The sequence below is a fragment of the Oncorhynchus masou genome, chromosome 1 (assembly GCF_036934945.1).
Source record: "Oncorhynchus masou masou isolate Uvic2021 chromosome 1, UVic_Omas_1.1, whole genome shotgun sequence".
NCBI classification, from domain to species: domain Eukaryota; kingdom Metazoa; phylum Chordata; class Actinopteri; order Salmoniformes; family Salmonidae; genus Oncorhynchus; species Oncorhynchus masou.
The window spans coordinates 79,143,555-79,161,454 of NC_088212.1; the positions used below are offsets into that span (position 1 = coordinate 79,143,555).

General features: G+C 41.9%; 1 protein-coding gene across 1 annotated transcript in view; it reads left to right on the forward strand.

Annotated features, from left to right (window-relative positions):
* The first annotated feature begins 3,658 nt into the window (after nucleotides 1–3,658).
* LOC135551217 (72 kDa type IV collagenase-like) overlaps nucleotides 3,659–17,900 on the forward strand; it is a 40,499-nt gene continuing 26,257 nt past the window's right edge. The window contains exons 1-9 of the mRNA XM_064982543.1: nucleotides 3,659–4,041; nucleotides 4,478–4,704; nucleotides 5,547–5,695; nucleotides 6,815–6,943; nucleotides 7,202–7,375; nucleotides 8,521–8,694; nucleotides 14,722–14,895; nucleotides 15,331–15,486; nucleotides 15,720–15,846. Of these exons, the coding sequence (XP_064838615.1) occupies nucleotides 3,886–4,041; nucleotides 4,478–4,704; nucleotides 5,547–5,695; nucleotides 6,815–6,943; nucleotides 7,202–7,375; nucleotides 8,521–8,694; nucleotides 14,722–14,895; nucleotides 15,331–15,486; nucleotides 15,720–15,846 (1,466 nt within the window). The 5' untranslated portion in view covers nucleotides 3,659–3,885. The remainder of the gene's footprint in view (nucleotides 4,042–4,477; nucleotides 4,705–5,546; nucleotides 5,696–6,814; nucleotides 6,944–7,201; nucleotides 7,376–8,520; nucleotides 8,695–14,721; nucleotides 14,896–15,330; nucleotides 15,487–15,719; nucleotides 15,847–17,900) is intronic.

Consider the following 17,900-nt stretch of genomic DNA (forward strand, 5'->3'; position numbering starts at 1 on the left):
TACTGATGAGAAAGAGATGTCAAATGGAGTTAGGATATCTCTTAGAGATCCTGAGGCTGTGATGTGGCTGGCCTAGCGTTGCTCTATGTGAGCTACTGATGAGAAAGAGATGTCAAATGGAGTTAGGATATCTCTTAGAGATCCTGAGGCTGTGATGTGGCTGGCCTAGCGTTGCTCTATGTGAGCTACTGATGAGAAAGAGATGTCAAATGGAGTTAGGATATCTCTTAGAGATCCTGAGGCTGTGATGTGGCTGGCCTAGCGTTGCTCTATGTGAGCTACTGATGAGAAAGAGATGTCAAATGGAGTTAGGATATCTCTTAGAGATCCTGAGGCTGTGATGTGGCTGGCCTAGCGTTGCTCTATGTGAGCTACTGATGAGAAAGAGATGTCAAATGGAGTTAGGATATCTCTTAGAGATCCTGAGGCTGTGATGTGGCTGGCCTAGCGTTGCTCTATGTGAGCTACTGATGAGAAAGAGATGTCAAATGGAGTTAGGATATCTCTTAGAGATCCTGAGGCTGTGATGTGGCTGGCCTAGCGTTGCTCTATGTGAGCTACTGATGAGAAAGAGATGTCAAATGGAGTTAGGATATCTCTTAGAGATCCTGGAGGCTGTGATGTGGCTGGCCTAGCGTTGCTCTATGAGCTACTGATGAGAAAGAGATGTCAAATGGAGTTAGGATATCTCTTAGAGATCCTGAGCTACTGATGCTACTGATGAAAGAGATGTCAAATGGAGTTAGGATATCTCTTAGAGAACCTGAGGCTGTGATGTGGCTGGCCTAGCGTTGCTCTATGTGAGCTACTGATGAGAAAGAGATGTCAAATGGAGTTAGGATATCTCTTAGAGAACCTGAGGCTGTGATGTGGCTGGCCTAGCGTTGCTCTATGTGAGCTACTGATGAGAAAGAGATGCATGGCTTTGTTCAGCCACTAGACGGAAATGATACAAATCCACAACCCTTTCATGATGAAGCATCAAAGAGGTTCAATTTGAGCAAATACTATTGGCCTATTTATCTATACCAACTCAGTGGCCTTGTGGTTAAATGTCTGTTGGAAGGTTGGGAGTTCGATCCCCAACCAAGTCCCTGCTTGGCACTAAGCATTAAGAAGATAGATAGATTAGTGTCTTGTCCAGGGCGTGTAGTTGTACATCAAGCCGCCTCGCCGAACAGGACAGGACAGGCTCCTGCTCCTATGAGCTGCTCTGGCTCGTGGAAGGCTACTTACTATATATCTGTTCTAGAGTATAACATCAGCTCAAGAATACAATGTTAAAGGGACTGCCTTCAGCTTGATGATATGGGCCAAGATTGCCATTGGTTCAATACAGCACAATGTACAGTAGCATACTGTATGGAAACAAAGGTTGCAAACATGAGTCAAGAAACACATGTCTTTAAACAAAACACATTTCTTAGTGAGATATTGACAGCTAGCCAAAGTCTATGTTGCTTTGTGTGGTGCCCAATTAAATAGTTCCCCATGATTTTCCTGATTGCACTTGTCTCAGTACATAATGTATTTACACAGCATGACCACCAGATGTCAGCCTTTCACCTCATATTGCATCACACTGAGAGTTTAGAGATGGAGCATAATCTGGCCCAGACTGAGAGGACCTCCATGTATGCAATGTTGTAATGGCTTACATTTTATGACTTTATCTGGTGGTTTCCTTGGTCTACTACAATTTAAATAAATGCAAAATGTAAGTAAAGTCCTAATGAAAGGAAAAGATCAAAGCAGAAGCTGCTCGATGTCTGTTGTTGAGCCATTCGACACATTCAACAAACCGCCATTATGTTGTATAGGCTGCTATACTCTACCAAACCTGTCATACCGAGCAGCCTATGAACATAGACCTATTATTGGGCCAATGGGTCCAATGGGTCATATCGCGATTTTAGGGAGGACAAAACTTACCGATACCAATATATCTGCCAATTACAGCAGGAAATGAAAAAGTGACATTGTTCCACACTGAGTTCTCTTAAATTGCCACCCAAAAGAGCAATTGTCCAAGAAATGAGCTTCAAATGTTGATTTCCTACACACTGACAATAATGACACATCATGAGAATGGTCACAAGTGTTCAGATAAGCATGAGATAAGGAATATCGGTTATCGGTGGGATTATCACACGATATTGATATATCGTCTCTAATCTCCATGACAACACTAGAGATGACGTATTATGAAATTGCCTTCGTTTTGCAATAGACTACTTATTTTCCAAGATGATCACTTATTTTCCATAATACATTTTCCAAGAGGCACATTTTGGAATAAAAAGACAGTCCCACAAGATCAGCACAGAGGCTGTGTGAAGAGATTAAGGGATGATTTACTTTGCATCCATTGGTTGGCATTGGCACCACTGTTCACCATCAGAGTCCGAACAGCAAACGGTCCAATTGTAAACTCTCAGAAGCTGGGAAAAAAAGAGCAGAATAAAGTACATTCCATGACAAGTTCACATGGAATTAGTGCTTGATATAGCTAGTGCTTGATGTAGCCTAGTCTATGAGAACAACATTGCTTTTCTTATCATGATTTGAAGCTATACATATTTTTTTAGTTAACATAACCTTTTTTTGTATGTATTTTTTGTTATGGTACGATACAGTATTAGGAGACGGTCTAAGTTTGCTAAGGTACATTCTTAGAAAAAGGGTTCCAAAAGGGTTCTTCGGGTCACCCATAGGAGAACCCTTTTTGGTTCCAGGTAGAACCCTTTTTGGCTCCAGGTAGAACTCCTTAAAACTCTCTGGAAAGAGTTTTACATGGAACTCAAAAGGGTTCTCCCTGGAAATAAAAGGGTTCTACCTGGAACCAAAAATAGTTCTTCATAGGGTGCTCCTATTTTGAGAGCTGAATAACTCTTAGTTTCAAGACAACATCTTATTTTCTATGAATGAAGTAGTCAGCCACACCTAGGTCTATGATACTAAATGCACTGTTCCTTGCAGCAACAGGTGTCAGGGAAACATTTTTACTAACGGATTTTGTAGGAGTTTTGCTAACATAATCAGAAACGTCTTAAGAGGGGCGCTGCTCACCTTGAAGCCTATTTTGCGCAATTCGCTGCGCCACCCTTCCAACACACCTACAGAGTTATGGCATTTTGGTACACCAGAATTACATTAATTTCCAATGAAACACTGCGTTTAGCTTGCACCATTGCAGTTGCTGTGCGTTCTGTGTGGTGCATACGTTGGATTTAACGAATGTATGCGTCAAACTTTATGCGTAGACGGCTTGACAGAAATGGGAGCAGAAGTTGAACTTTTGTTACATACATATCCAGATGATGCTGAATACCATTTTGCGCAATGCCCTTTCGGTGTGATCGAAGCGTTACAAGACATTCCCTGGAGTCCCGCGGTCCATGGCTTCTGTTCGTCGGTAGCCTAGAAAGGCGCACTCTTTATGCTGAATTTTCCCTATCTGTTTGGTTTCATTGTCAATCTATCTACTATTTATGCTGGATTTGTGCCATCATTTTACACGCTTCAATATATGTGCAAATACAACGAATAGGCCTAGCCTACAATGCAAAGAACACCGACCACAGAGGCCAAGGGAGGCTAGGAATTACGCAGTAAACTCGTAATTGGAACAGGTCTCCGGTTACATTTCTCCAACGTTCCCGGATTTGGGGAGACTGCGCAGTCTGTAGCCTACACTTCCCGTGGAAAGCAGCATACAAAATTGCATGTGTAAGCACAACTGAGTTAGCAGACCTGGGTTGCAGTGCAGAATGTCCCGTTGATGAGAAAATAAAGCAACAGAAGAGGCAAGAGGACATCCAACCCAGAAACGTTCTGTTTTTCTCCATCCTGATTACATACACAGCGATTCTCCACCGGGGAAAGATGGGGTGCCAGACGGCATTTAGCCCCCGACACCTTGTCCTCAAAGTGTTTTTGGTACAGTTAATCGCCTTTCTCCAGAAAACCTCTGCAGCCCCCTCGCCCATTATCAAGTTCCCAGGAGACGATAGTCCAAAAACAGACAAAGAAGTGGCTCTGGTAAGTGTTCCTTAAACAACTTTTCATAGTGGGAATGTAATTTGACTTTTTCTTCAAACTTCTTTATCGGTTATTTTCAATAAATTCAGGAAGATAGAACTTAAATTCCATTCTACCATTTGTGAATTACTTTAAAATGACAAATCATTCATGAAACTCATAATGTTTTGGCTTCAGACCTTATAGTTGGATACCCACTGGGCACACACTGGTTGAATCAACATTGTTTCCACTAATTTCAATGAAATTACGTTGAACCAAGTGGAACAGACATTGAACTGACATTTGTGCCCAGTGGGGATGTTTCATTGTGTAATGCACACAAATGTTCATGTATTCATTGATACAGTATGGATGAATGCACTATATAGAGTAGGAAGACATCAGAATAGATCCTATATCAACTCATAGGCTTGTCTTCTATTCTGTTCTGCAGCACTATCTGAACAAGTTCTATGGCTGCCCACAAGACAGATGTAATCTCATGGTGCTGAAAGACACCCTGAAGAAGATGCAGAAGTTCTTCTCTCTGCAAGAGACGGGCGAGATCGACCCCAAGACAGTGGAGGTCATGAAGAAGCCCCGCTGTGGAGTTCCTGATGTTGCCCAATACAACTTCTTCCACAGGAAACCCAAGTGGCAGCAAAACGCCATCACCTACAGGTCAGTGGTCAAAACATGTTCGTTTGGCCCAAATAGTGTTCTGGTATAGGGAGTTGTGCAACAGGCTTTGAACCCCATGTGCAGTAGGGTTGTACTCCATATAACTCCCTATGTTGCTGTACAATGTGCTGACTGCTGAACAAAGGAAATTACTAAGGAAATGACTCCTCCAGCCCCTGCAGTTTTATTTTGGGGAGATGAAAACCTCAACTATGTGCTGCCCACCAACCCAACCACAATCTGCTAACTCCAAGATTCTTGTACAATATGTGCTTGTTTGATATGCTTTATTTGAGGTTAAGAAGAGAGTAAAGTTCTGTTGTTTACATCAGCCCTTTCTGTGTCCTCATGACCACTCAGACTGTATGTACCATGGAGAAAAACAAAGATGGGGAGGAGTTAACCAAAACAACAAGAGGCAGAGCGTTATCCTGCTCAAACAGGCTCACATAGCAGGGGTTAGTTGCTGGACTCTCTCATGGAGCATTCTAACCACATGAGTCATAGGCAAGGCCTGAAGACTGATGGACTTTATGTCCAGAAGGGGAGTTTAGGAAAGCTCTGTTCTATTGCTTTTGTCCTGTAAATAGAAGAGAGATGGGTGTACAAGCTTTTGTCTTCTGCATTTTGACATCGGTGAATCTCACGTTTGAGGGTTTTTAAATGCTGACGTTGGTCCCTCTTCTGCTTGTAGTACATGTATTTCCTCAAGCATACCTAGTCAATCACACAGTAATATTCCATTATGTAAGATGTATCATGCAGCACATCTTCAGCCAGGGATGAGCTGTTTAATGAGTCTCCTCCACAGTTTCTTCTCCTCTCTGTGTTCCACCTCTCAGGATTCTAGGCCACTCTCCTGACCTGGACGAGGAAACTATTGATGACGCCTTCTTAAGGGCCTTCAAAGTCTGGAGTGACGTCACCCCACTCAAGTTCACCCGCCTCATGGATGGAGAGGCTGACATCATGATTAACTTTGGCCGCAACGGTACGGTATTACAGAACAATTTTGACTTTTATATTCTGCTGAATGTACTGTATGAAACGTCAGCAATGCCAGATGATGAGTAGCCTAGTTAAACCAGACTTAATTCTGCTCTCACCTTCGTTCAGACTAGTTTAACCAGGCTACTCATCACCCGACTATTGCGCAAAAGGGCGGAAGTGGCTGGGAACTAGATTAGATGATGGGTGCTCAGTGCTGCTAATCGTATAGTGTAGTACCGTAGGCCTGCCTATGTCTGAGTTACTAGTTGCTCTTTCTCTGGGATCCCTGTGTCTCACATAAAGTCAATATTCTCGTGGCGAGGCCAGACATCAGGTAAGAACATATGGAGGTCACTGTCTGACCGACTTGTGGTCAAAACAAGCCCAGAATGATGTGTTTTCATTACATGTCTTCATGGCACCATCCCATACGTGATCTACACTACACTCCTTCCAGTTCTCTGCTGCCAATGACTGGAACGAACTACAAAAATCTCTGAAACTGGAAACACTTATCTCCCTCACTAGCTTTAAGCACCAACTGTCAGACCAGCTCACAGATTACTGCACCTGTACATCGCCCACCTATAATTTAGCCCAAACAACTACCTCTTTCCCTACTGTATTTATTTATTTATTTTATTTATTTATTTTGCTCCTTTGCACCCCATTATTTTTATTTCTACTTTGCACATTCTTCCATTGCAAATCTACCATTCCAGTGTTTTACTTGCTATATTGTATTTACTTTGCCACCATGGCCTTTTTTTGCCTTTACCTCCCTTATCTCACCTCATTTGCTCACATCGTATATAGACTTGTTTATACTGTATTATTGACTGTATGTTTGTTTTACTCCATGTGTAACTCTGTGTCGTTGTATGTGTCGAACTGCTTTGCTTTATCCTGGCCAGGTCGCAATTGTAAATGAGAACTTGTTCTCAACTTGCCTACCTGGTTAAATAAATGTGAAATAAAAATGTAAAAAAATAAAAAGTCTAACACTAGCTACTTCAGAAACAGTTCTATTCTGAGTTGAATCCATCCAGTAAGGCTGTAATTGTATACTGATCTGTGCCTTGAGTCCTTTTGTTTTGACCCTTGTTATGTGAATCCACAGAGCATGGTGATGGCTACCCCTTCGATGGTAAAGATGGTCTGCTGGCTCATGCCTTCGCTCCTGGACCAGGCACCGGAGGAGACTCCCACTTTGATGACGACGAGCAGTGGACCCTGGGAGAAGGACAAGGTACTGGAGACTGTACTGTCTGAGTTGTAAATAAAGTCTGTAAATACGAGTTCATCCTGATCTAATATATAAACCTACTTGTTTTTACTTATCACCTATTTTTTCATGATCATACATGGCACGTTTTTAAAGCAATCTGCGGTTAACATTTCACAAAAGAAATGGAGATAGCTGAACCACACAGTATCTGAAACAGCTCTGTTTGAGCTCTTTGGATCATCACCTCTCCCCTCACCCCCACCCCCCTCCTCTCCACAGTTGTGAAGGTGAAGTTTGGTAATGCAGAGGGGGAGTTCTGTAAGTTCCCCTTCATGTTTATGGGGAAGGAGTACAACAGCTGTACCAATCAGGGCCGTGATGATGGATTCCTCTGGTGCTCCACCACATACAACTTTGACGACGACGGCAAATACGGTTTCTGTCCCCATGAGTGTGAGTAGGAGCCAACATGGCTGTTCTTTTTCCTCTAAAGACTTCCTGGGTTTCTGTCCCCATGAGTGTGAGTAGGAGCCAACATGGCTGTTCTTTTTCCTCTAAAGACTTCCTGGGTTTCTGTCCCCATGAGTGTGAGTAGGAGCCAACATGGCTGTTCTTTTTCCTCTAAAGACTTCCTGGGTTTCTGTCCCCATGAGTGTGAGTAGGAGCCAAGATGGCTGTGTTTTTCTTTTTCCTTTAAAGACTTCCTGGGTTTCTGTCCCCATGAGTGTGAGTAGGAGCCAAGATGACTGTGTTTTTCTTTTTCCTTTAAAGACTTCCTGGGTTTCTGTCCCCATGAGTGTGAGTAGGAGCCAACATGGCTGTGTTTTTCTTTTTCCTCTAAAGACTTCCTGTGAATGTATTGTGCAAAACAGTTATAGTGTGCATTTTGATATCTACATGGACTGTATAAAGTTAAGAGTGTTGCATTCAGCAGTCCCTCGAGGAACGTCTATTGTGGTGTTTTAGCTATAGTTTCTGATGAGGAGTTGGCCAGGAGTTACTCCAGATGAGAGGTTTGTGATTAGTTAGAAGAAGCTTTGTTGCTGTTGGACTGGGACCAAGTGGGTGGGAGTACATTCTGGGAAACTAGTGTTGTTGTCTGGGTCATAAAATACTCCCACTTCTCTGTGTTGCTGGGCAAGATTCATGAAACTTTTCATCAGTCCTTTTGTCTGTCTGTTTGTGCTGCTGTCCATGGTACTGACATTAGGGTATAGACTCACCACAAATGAGCGCAAAGACATATTGATACATATAGGCTTACAGTCGACTCATATGAGACCAACAGTCTTATGAAACTTCCTAACTGGTTATCCTTTGATCTTGAGAAAATGGCGTACTCAGTGAAATCTTGTGAAACATTTCTCTTGTTGATAGTTTTATACACTGCTGATATACTGTAGCAATAAACATTTTAGTCTGGACAGAGTAGATGTGTAACACCCTGACAAACAATGATTTTGCGGTTCAGTTAGCTTAAGATTGAGTCTGTGAAATCACTCAAACTCAGGCTCAACGTAACTGCCATGGCATTTGATTAAATTATGGAAACCTACTGTAAACTGTATAGATAATTCCTTCAACTTCCTGTGTTACAGTGCTGTTCACCCTGGGTGGAAACGCGGACGGAGCTCCCTGTAAGTTCCCCTTCACGTTCCAAGGGGAGAACTATGATGGTTGCACCACTCAGGGGCGTGACGACGGCTACCGCTGGTGTGCTACGACTGAGAACTATGACAATGACAAGTCCTACGGGTTCTGCCCTGAAACAGGTGGGTTCCCAGTTCATACTGCCCAAGCCCAAAGGTGTCTCTCATTCCCTATAGCATACAAGCCTCATCAGCTGTGTTAAACCCAAACAGCTAAGGGCACTGATGTGTCCAACAGACCTAACTGTTGCATGGAAACCTTAATCTGAGGATTATATTGAAATATGTGTGCTTTCAATTGTACTTGAGCCAGGTTGTGTGTGTGTGTTAGTGGTGCACGGGTCAGCTGTTTCTTCACCCGCCCACTATTGCTATTAACCTATTCCCAACCGCCTGATTTAGAAATGTGTCTGCTTATAATTTACAACATTTTGGTGGGCTATTTGTTAGCCAACTTGTCTATAATTAGATACATGTAGCTGTCATTATACAGTGCACACATTTTGTAACGTTACAGCCTTATTTAAAAATATATATATATATTTACCCCATAATGACAAAGCGAAAAAAGGGTTTTAGAATTTTGTGCAAATGTATTAAAAATAAAAATCTGAAATACCTTATTTACGTACACTACTATTCAAAAGTTTGGGGTCATTTCATACATGAAATGAGTTGCAAAACTAATAGGAAATATAGTCAAGACGTTGACGAGGTTAAAAATAATGATTTTTAATTTAAATAATAATTGTGTCCTTCAAACATTGCTTTCGTCAAAGAATCCTCCATTTGCAGCAATTACAGCATTGCAGACCTCTGACATTCTAGTTGACAATTTGTTGAGGTAATCTGAAAGGATTTCACCCCATGCTTCCTGAAGCACCTCCCACAAATTGGATTGGCTTGATGGGCACTTCTTACTGTCAAGCTGTTCCCACAACAGCTCAATAGGGTTGAGATCCGGTGACTGTGCTGACCACTCCATTATAGACATAATACCAGCTGACTGCTTCTTCCCTAAATAGTTCTTGCATAGTTTGGAGCTATGCTTTGGGTCATTGTCCTGTTGTAGGAGGAAATTGGCTCCAATTAAGAGCCGTCCACAGGGTATGGCATGGCATTGCAAAATGATTAGCCTTCCTTCTTCAAGATCCCTTTTACCCTGTACAAATCTCCCACTTCACCACCACCAAAGCACCCCCAGACCATCACAGGTCCACTAGGATAGCCTAGTGGTTAGTGTGTTGGACTAGTAACCAAAAGGTTGCAAGTTCAAACCCCTGAGCTGACAAGGTACATATCTGTTGTTCTTCCCCTGAACAGGCAGTTAACCCACTGTTCCTAGGCTGTCATTGAAAATAAGAATTTGTTCTTAACTGACTTGCCTAGTTAAAGAAAGGTAAAATAAAAAAACATTGCCTCCACCATGCTTGACAGATGGCATCAAACACTCCTCCAGCATTATTTCTGCGTCTCACAAATGTTCTTCTTTGTTGATCCGAACACCTCAAACTTAGATTTCTCTGTCCATAACACATTTTTCTACATCTTTCTCTGTCCAGTGTCTGTGTTCTTTTACCCATCTTAATCCTTTCTTTTTATTGGCCAGTCTGAGATATGTTTTTTTCTTTGCAACTCGGAGTCACCTCTTCACTGTTGACATTGAGACTGGTGTTTTGCAGGTACTATTTAATAAAGCTACCAGTTGAGGACTTATGAGGCATCTGTTTCTCAAACTAGACACTCTAATGTACTTGTCCTCTTGCTCAGTTGTGAACTGGGGCCTCTCTCTCCTCTTTGTATTCTGGTTAGGGCCAGTTTGCACTGTTCTGTGAAGGGAGTAGTACACAGCGTTGTACGAGATCTTCAGTTTATTGCCAGTTTCTGAATAGCATTAATTTCTCAGATCAAGAATAGACTGACGAATTTCAGAAGTAAGGTCTTTCTGGGAATTTTGAGCCTGTAATCGAACCTACAAATGCTTGGGAGTAAAACAGTTTTTACCCCCAAGCCATAAGATTCCTGAACAGGTAAGCAAATGGCTACCCGGACTATTTGCATTGTGTGCCTCCCCCAAATCCCTATTTTACGCTGCTGCTACTCTCTGTTTATCATATATGCATAGTCACTTTAACTATACATTCATGTACATACTACCTCAATTGGCCCGACCAACCAGTGCCCCCGCACATTGGCTAACCGGGCTATCTGCATTGTGTCCCGCCACCCCCAAACCGCCAACCCCTCTTTTACGCTACTGCTACTCTCTGGGTATCATATATGTATAGTCACTTTAACCATATCTACATGTACATACTACCTCAATCAGCCCGACTAACCGGTGTCTGTATGTAGCCTCGCTACTGTATATAGCCTCGCTACTGTATATAGCCTCGCTACTGTATACAGCCTCGCTACTGTATATAGCCTCGCTACTGTTATTTTTCACTGTCTTATTACTGTTGTTTTATTTCTTTACCTACCTATTGTTCACCTAATACCTTTTTTGTACTGTTGGTTAGAGCCTGTAAGTAAGCATTTCACTGTAAGGTCTACTACACTTGTTGTAGACCTGACAAATAAACTTTGATTTGATGCTCCAGATACTCAACTAGTCTAAAGAAGGCCAGTTTTATTGCTTCTTTAATCAGAACAACAGTTTTCAGCTGTGCTAACATAATTGCAAAAGGGTTTTCTAATGATCAGTTAGCCTTTTAAAATGATAAACTTGGATTAGCTCATTTCCAGCTACGATAGTCATTAACATTTACATTTACAACAATGTCTACACTGTATTTCTGACCAATTTGATGTTATTTTAATGGACAAAAAATGTTATTTTCTTTCAAAAACAAGGACATTTCTAAGTGACCCCAAACTTTTGAACGGTTGAAATTGAGCTCAGGTGCGTCCTGTTTCAATTGACCATCCTTGAGATGTTTCTACAACTTTATTGGAGTCTACCTGTGGTAAATTCAGTTGATTGGACATTATTTGGAAAGGCACACACCTGTCTATATAACGTCCCACAGTTGACAGTGCATGTCAGAGCAAAAACCAAGCCAAGAGGTAAAAGGAATTGCAAGAAATGCTTAATTCTGCAGGAGTTATTTTTAAGGCTATGTGAGAGGTTATAGACCTACAGTCAGTGTCCAGATTTCAGTTTCCATTAACCAATCTGAACAGTAGGCTACAGTTCCCTTGACATGCCATAGGCCTATTTGAAGTCCCGTCTTGTGGCTGTGGAATTTGTGTACCACCTCACAATCATCACACATAACGTAGCTGGTACTGCTATAATCCTCTCTTACCACTTCACCAAATATTTTCTGAACCAGACTTTTCTGGCCCTCCCTCCTATTTGTTTTCAGTTCTTCTTTCGCAGCTTTTGTCTCATTGAATTCAACTACGACAATGTCTTTTTTGTCTCTGTGTATTGACGCAAACTTTTTCTGCCCATTAAGAAAAGCATTATTTGGCTTTGTGCCCATTCCCAAAAGCATTATTGGGCTTTGTGCCCATTCCCAAAAGCATTATTGGGCTTTGTGTCCATTCCCAAAAGCATTATTTGGCTTTCTGTCCATTCCCAAAGGCAATATTTGGCTTTCTGTCCATTCCCAAAGGCATTATTTGGTGATTGGCGGTGTAGGCTTTTTGGCACACGTACAGTTAAGCCCTGAAGCTTAGGCTTATGCACCAGATAGCCTAAAATAATCAAAGAAAAACCTCAGTGTAACCTATATATACAGTGCCTTGCAAAAGTATTCGGCCCCCTTGAACTTTGCGACCTTTTGCCACATTTCAGGCTTTAAACATAAAGATATAAAACTGTATTTTTTTGTGAAGAATCAACAACAAGTGGGACACAATCATGAAGTGGATCGACATTTATTGGATATTTCAAACTTTTTTAACAAATCAAAAACTGAAAAAATGGGCGTGCAAAATTATTCAGCCCCTTTACTTTCAGTGCAGCAAACTCTCTCCAGAAGTTCAGTGAGGATCTCTGAATGATCCAATGTTGACCTAAATGACTAATGATGATAAATACAAATACCTGTGTGTAATCAAGTCTCCGTATAAATGCACCTGCACTGTGATAGTCTCAGAGGTCCGTTAAAAGCACAGAGAGCATCATGAAGAACAAGGAACACACCAGGCAGGTCCGAGATACTGTTGTGAAGAAGTTTAAAGCCGGATTTGGATACAAAAATATTTCCCAAGCTTTAAACATCCCAAGGAGCACTGTGCAAGCAATAATATTGAAATGGAAGGAGTATCAGACCACTGTAAATCTACCAAGACCTGGCCGTCCCTCTAAACTTTCAGCTCATACAAGGAGAAGACTGATCAGAGATGCAGGCAAGATGCCCATGATCACTCTAGATGAACTGCAGAGATCTACAGCTGAGGTGGGAGACTCTGTCCATAGGACAACAATCAGTCGTATATTGCACAAATCTGGCCTTTATGGAAGTGGCAAGAAGAAAGCCATTTCTTAAAGATATCCATAAAAAGTGTTGTTTAAAGTCTGCCACAAGCCACCTGGGAGACACACCAAACATGTGGAAGAAGGTGCTCTGGTCAGATGAAACCAAAATTGAACTTTTCGGCCACAATGCAAAACGTTATGTTTGGCGTAAAAGCAACACAGCCCATCACCCTGAACACACCATCCCCACTGTCAAACATGGTGGTGGCAGCATCATGGTTTGGGCCTGCTTTTCTTCAGCAGGGACAGGGAAGATGGTTAAAATTTATGGGAAGATGGATGGAGCCAAATCCAGGACCATTCTGGAAGAAAACCTGATGGAGTCTGCAAAAGACCTGAGACTGGAACGGAGATTTGTCTTCCAACAAGACAATGATCCAAAACATAAAGCAAAATCTACAATGGAATGGTTCAAAAATAAACATATCCAGGTGTTAGAATGGCCAAGTCAAAGTCCAGACCTGAATCCAATCGAGAATCTGTGGAAAGAACTGAAAACTGCTGTTCACAAATGCTCTCCATCCAACCTCACTGACTTCGAGCTGTTTTGCAAGGAGGAATGGGAAAAAATGTCAGTCTCTCTCATACCCCAAGCGACTTACAGCTGTAATCGCAGCAAAAGGTGGCGCTACAAAGTATTTACTTAAGGGGGCTGAATAATTTTGCACGCCCAATTTTTCAGTTTTTGATTTGTTAAAAAAGTTTGAAATATCCAATAAATGTCGTTCCACTTCATGATTGTGTCCCACTTGTTGTTGATTTTTCACAAAAAAATACAGTTTTATATCTTTATGTTTGAAGCCTGAAATGTGGCAAAAGGTCGCAAAGTTCAAGGGGGCCGAATACTTTCGCAAGGCACTGTATTGCACAAGAATTATACATTCATGGATTTTCTAAGGTATTGTTTCTCTTTATTCAACTCACCCGTCTACCCACCCACCCTTCAGCCACACAATATTTAATGACCCTAAACCCATCCTCCCGGGACTGCAGGTTATGAGTCAACCTGCGCATCACTAGTGTGGGTGCTTGCATTTATTAGTCAAGGTGTGCTGTGCTGAGGCCTCCATGTATTGGTGTAGGAGAATATTATAATGTTCCAGACGTATGGTTTCCAGCAGCAGCTCGTCTCCTGAATGAATGTAAAAGTATTTTACTGAGTGGCTGCTGGCGGGGGTTATTTTCCATTGTGTCAGTGGGGCTGGCTCAGGGGTTTGGGGTAGAGTCGAGAAAGTGGGATATGCGGAGGGAGAGAGGGGGGGGGGGTTAAGGCTGAGGTTTTCATCTGGTTCTAATTGGTTGGGAATGCTGGCGTGCAGTGTAGCCTTGTGTGTAAGAAGCACTGGATAAGAAACAGGCTGCTTAAACTACACAGGCCCAGTATTGTGCTGAACCAACCCAGATCCCAGATATAATATAATATTATCATGCAGGAAAAGAAAAGCCTCTTTTTGGAGAGTAGTATTTGGTTTTGTTTTGGATATACCGTAGATACAAAATACATCTGATGTCAATGTCATTACAGTCATGGTAGTTTCTCAAGTAAATCCATTTAGAAATTCAACCCAAATCAAGTTGATCACTTTTAGCACGACCTCATTGGCACACAAAGAAAAGTCCATTTGGTCCTGAAATATGTATTTTGTTCACCCATGCAGCCATGTCCACCGTTGGAGGAAACTCTGAGGGTTCCCCCTGTGTGTTCCCCTTCACGTTCCTTGGAGACACTTATGACAGTTGCACCGCCTCTGGACGTAGCGACGGTAAGATGTGGTGCGCCTCCACCAAGAGCTACGACGACGACCGCAAGTGGGGCTTCTGTCCTGATCAAGGTAAATATGTCATCGATGACCTTTGACATTATGCTTGTTTGTTGGTATTTTTAGCAGTTTAGTGGACAATGACAATTCATATTTATTTGAATCATTTGTATTATTATTCTGTTTTATTCATTATTGTATTCAGTCATTGTCTATGCAGAATGAAGGGAAAGTGGCCAACAGGAATTTCCCAACATGGAAACTATTTTCATTCACCTGAATATAACTTGACTTGTTATGCTTTTAATATATATATATTTTTTACCTTTAGGCAAGTCAGTTAAGAATAATGGCCTAGGAACAGTGGGTTAACTGCCTGTTCAGAGGTAGAACGACAGATTTGTACCTTGTCAGCTCGGGGACTTGAACTTGCAACCTTTCGGTTACTAGTCCAATGCTTTAACCACTACCCTTGCTGTGTCTCTCACTCCTATTGGTGTTGTCCAGGCTACAGTCTGTTCCTGGTTGCGGCCCATGAGTTTGGCCACGCCCTGGGCTTGGAGCACTCCCAGGACCCTGGTGCTCTGATGGCCCCCATGTACACCTTCACCAAGAACTTTAGACTGTCCAACGATGACATCAAGGGCATCCAGGAGCTCTATGGTCAGTTTGAAATTCTTATGTACTGCTTATGGGTTATGTATGGGTTATGAATGTGTTATGAAGTCATTATGTAGGTACCTTTTAAAATAACGTGTAACCATGACTTCACCCGCTGTTCATAACCAGAGTGCTTTGGTGAATGTCCTGCAGGTAACGAATGCATTTCTCCTTGTTGAAGGATATCAATCTCATCTACTCAATGCTCACCATGTTGCCTCTCCTTTTCCTCTCAGGTACTGGTACAGACAAGCCTGTGCCTCCCACCCAGGGCCCAGTCACTCCTATGGACATCTGTAATGAACCTGTGGTGTTTGATGCTGTGGCCCAGATCAGAGGAGAGACCTTCTTCTTCAAGGACAGGTAAGTGATTTACAGGGGATTCTACAGTATTACTTCTGATCTCCAATGGTTAGAGCAACATTTGACTTGTAGGTAATCCACTTTTGTTTGGTCTTCTCAAAAAGCATGTTGCCAATCTGACCACTGATCTGTCTACATGAAACAGGCAGAAAGAACATATAACCTGAAGACTTATATTTTAAGAATGTGGTTAGTCATTGGAGCAGACCAGTCCACAAGTTAGACCTAACAATCCACAACTAAATCATTTCACCACAAACAATGGGTAGTTTAATAGGGGGCTTTTTTTGGTCTCACAATGCATTCTTTTCTCTTGGCAATCGGGTGTTTTCTTTGAATGAAGGGGGTGGTGTTCTCTGTTTGTCTGAGCTCTAATGCTTATCCCATGCTGTGATAAGTAAAAAGTTATGAATCAACTGGTAATAATAACCACTCTCACAATCCTGTATCAACTATGGTAAACCAAAATGGCTGCCTGTTATTAAGATTGTAAACCATTGCCTACTGTACAGTACAGGGTACAGACTTCAACTGGGATTGTCCTATGTAGTGTAGAAAAGGAGAAAAGGAATAGGCTTTCTGTATCTCTCCATCTTACATTATCTGTTGTGGTTCATTCTCAGCTTTCCATGACTCAGTGTACTTTCCCTCTGAAACTCTTCACCACAACAGATTAATCCTGTCTGGGACAAATTATGTTAGGAACAATTTCAACCCAAACAATAAGCAATTGCATGCAATCCAAATGACAAAATGTTGAGTGAAAAGCAGGTTTAGATTAGGATTCATTGGACATTTCTATGTTCCTTCTCAGACTTTGCCGCCACATCTTTTGGCCTTCAAGGTTTTAAGGTGAGCTTTACTATATAGCTGTCATTGCTGACTTGGAACGGTGTCCAAAGCAAACAAGTAGACTTTTTGGACTCAAAAGACTGCAGTCATTCAGCCTGCCTGGCTTTGCCCCCTGCACACCGTCAATCTGGGGCTGGAGGGAAACCACCCTCAAATCATGCTTACAATTCCTGCTTTAGTTCATAGAATCCTGCTTTCGTTAATAGAATCCTGCTTTCGTTAATAGAATCCTGCTTTAGTTCATAGAATCCTGCTTTAGTTCATAGAATCCTGCTTTAGTTCATGGAATACTGCTTTAGTTCATGGAATCCTGCTTTAGTTCATGGAATCCTGGAATCCTGCTTTAGTTCATGGAATCCTGCTTTAGTTCATGGAATCCTGCTTTAGTTCATGGAGTCCTGCTTTAGTTCATGGAGTCCTGCTTTAGTTCATGGAGTCCTGCTTTAGTTCATGGAGTCCTGCTTTAGTTCATGGAGTCCTGCTTTAGTTCATGGAGTCCTGCTTTAGTTCATGGAGTCCTGCTTTAGTTCATGGAGTCCTGCTTTAGTTCATGGAGTCCTGCTTTAGTTCATGGAGTCCTGCTTTAGTTCATGGAGTCCTGCTTTAGTTCATGGAGTCCTGCTTTAGTTCATGGAGTCCTGCTTTAGTTCATGGAGTCCTGCTTTAGTTCATGGAGTCCTGCTTTAGTTAAGCGTTGAGTCTTTACTCGCTGTGGTTCACCATGCATTAACACTGTTCAGGGAACAGGGACAAACATCATGCTGAAGGCTGTTCTGTGGACTATAAACTACTGTATAAACAGTGTCGTGTTTGACTTCACTTTTGTTTGATCTTCTCAAAAAGCATGTTGCCAAACTGACCACTGATCTGTCTACAGGAAACAGGCAGAAAGAACATATAACCTGAAGACTCTTATTTTAGACTCTGTGGTTAGTCATTGGAGCAGACCAGTCCACGTGTCAGCATAATATTAACTGTTAAAGGAGGGAGGACTGCCAATGAAAACCAGAGTATGGTTTTAACAGTAGAATTTCTCTCAATAGTTAGTTTAGAAATGATTTGACTATGCCTGTAAGTCATATCTCTGATTGGGTTAGTTTGGTTATTTTTTAGGTATATCATCTGTTGTCTGCTGCTCAAACATCCTAGAGAATCCAAATCCACAAGATATCCAGCCACCATGATAAAAGCTAGCAGAATAC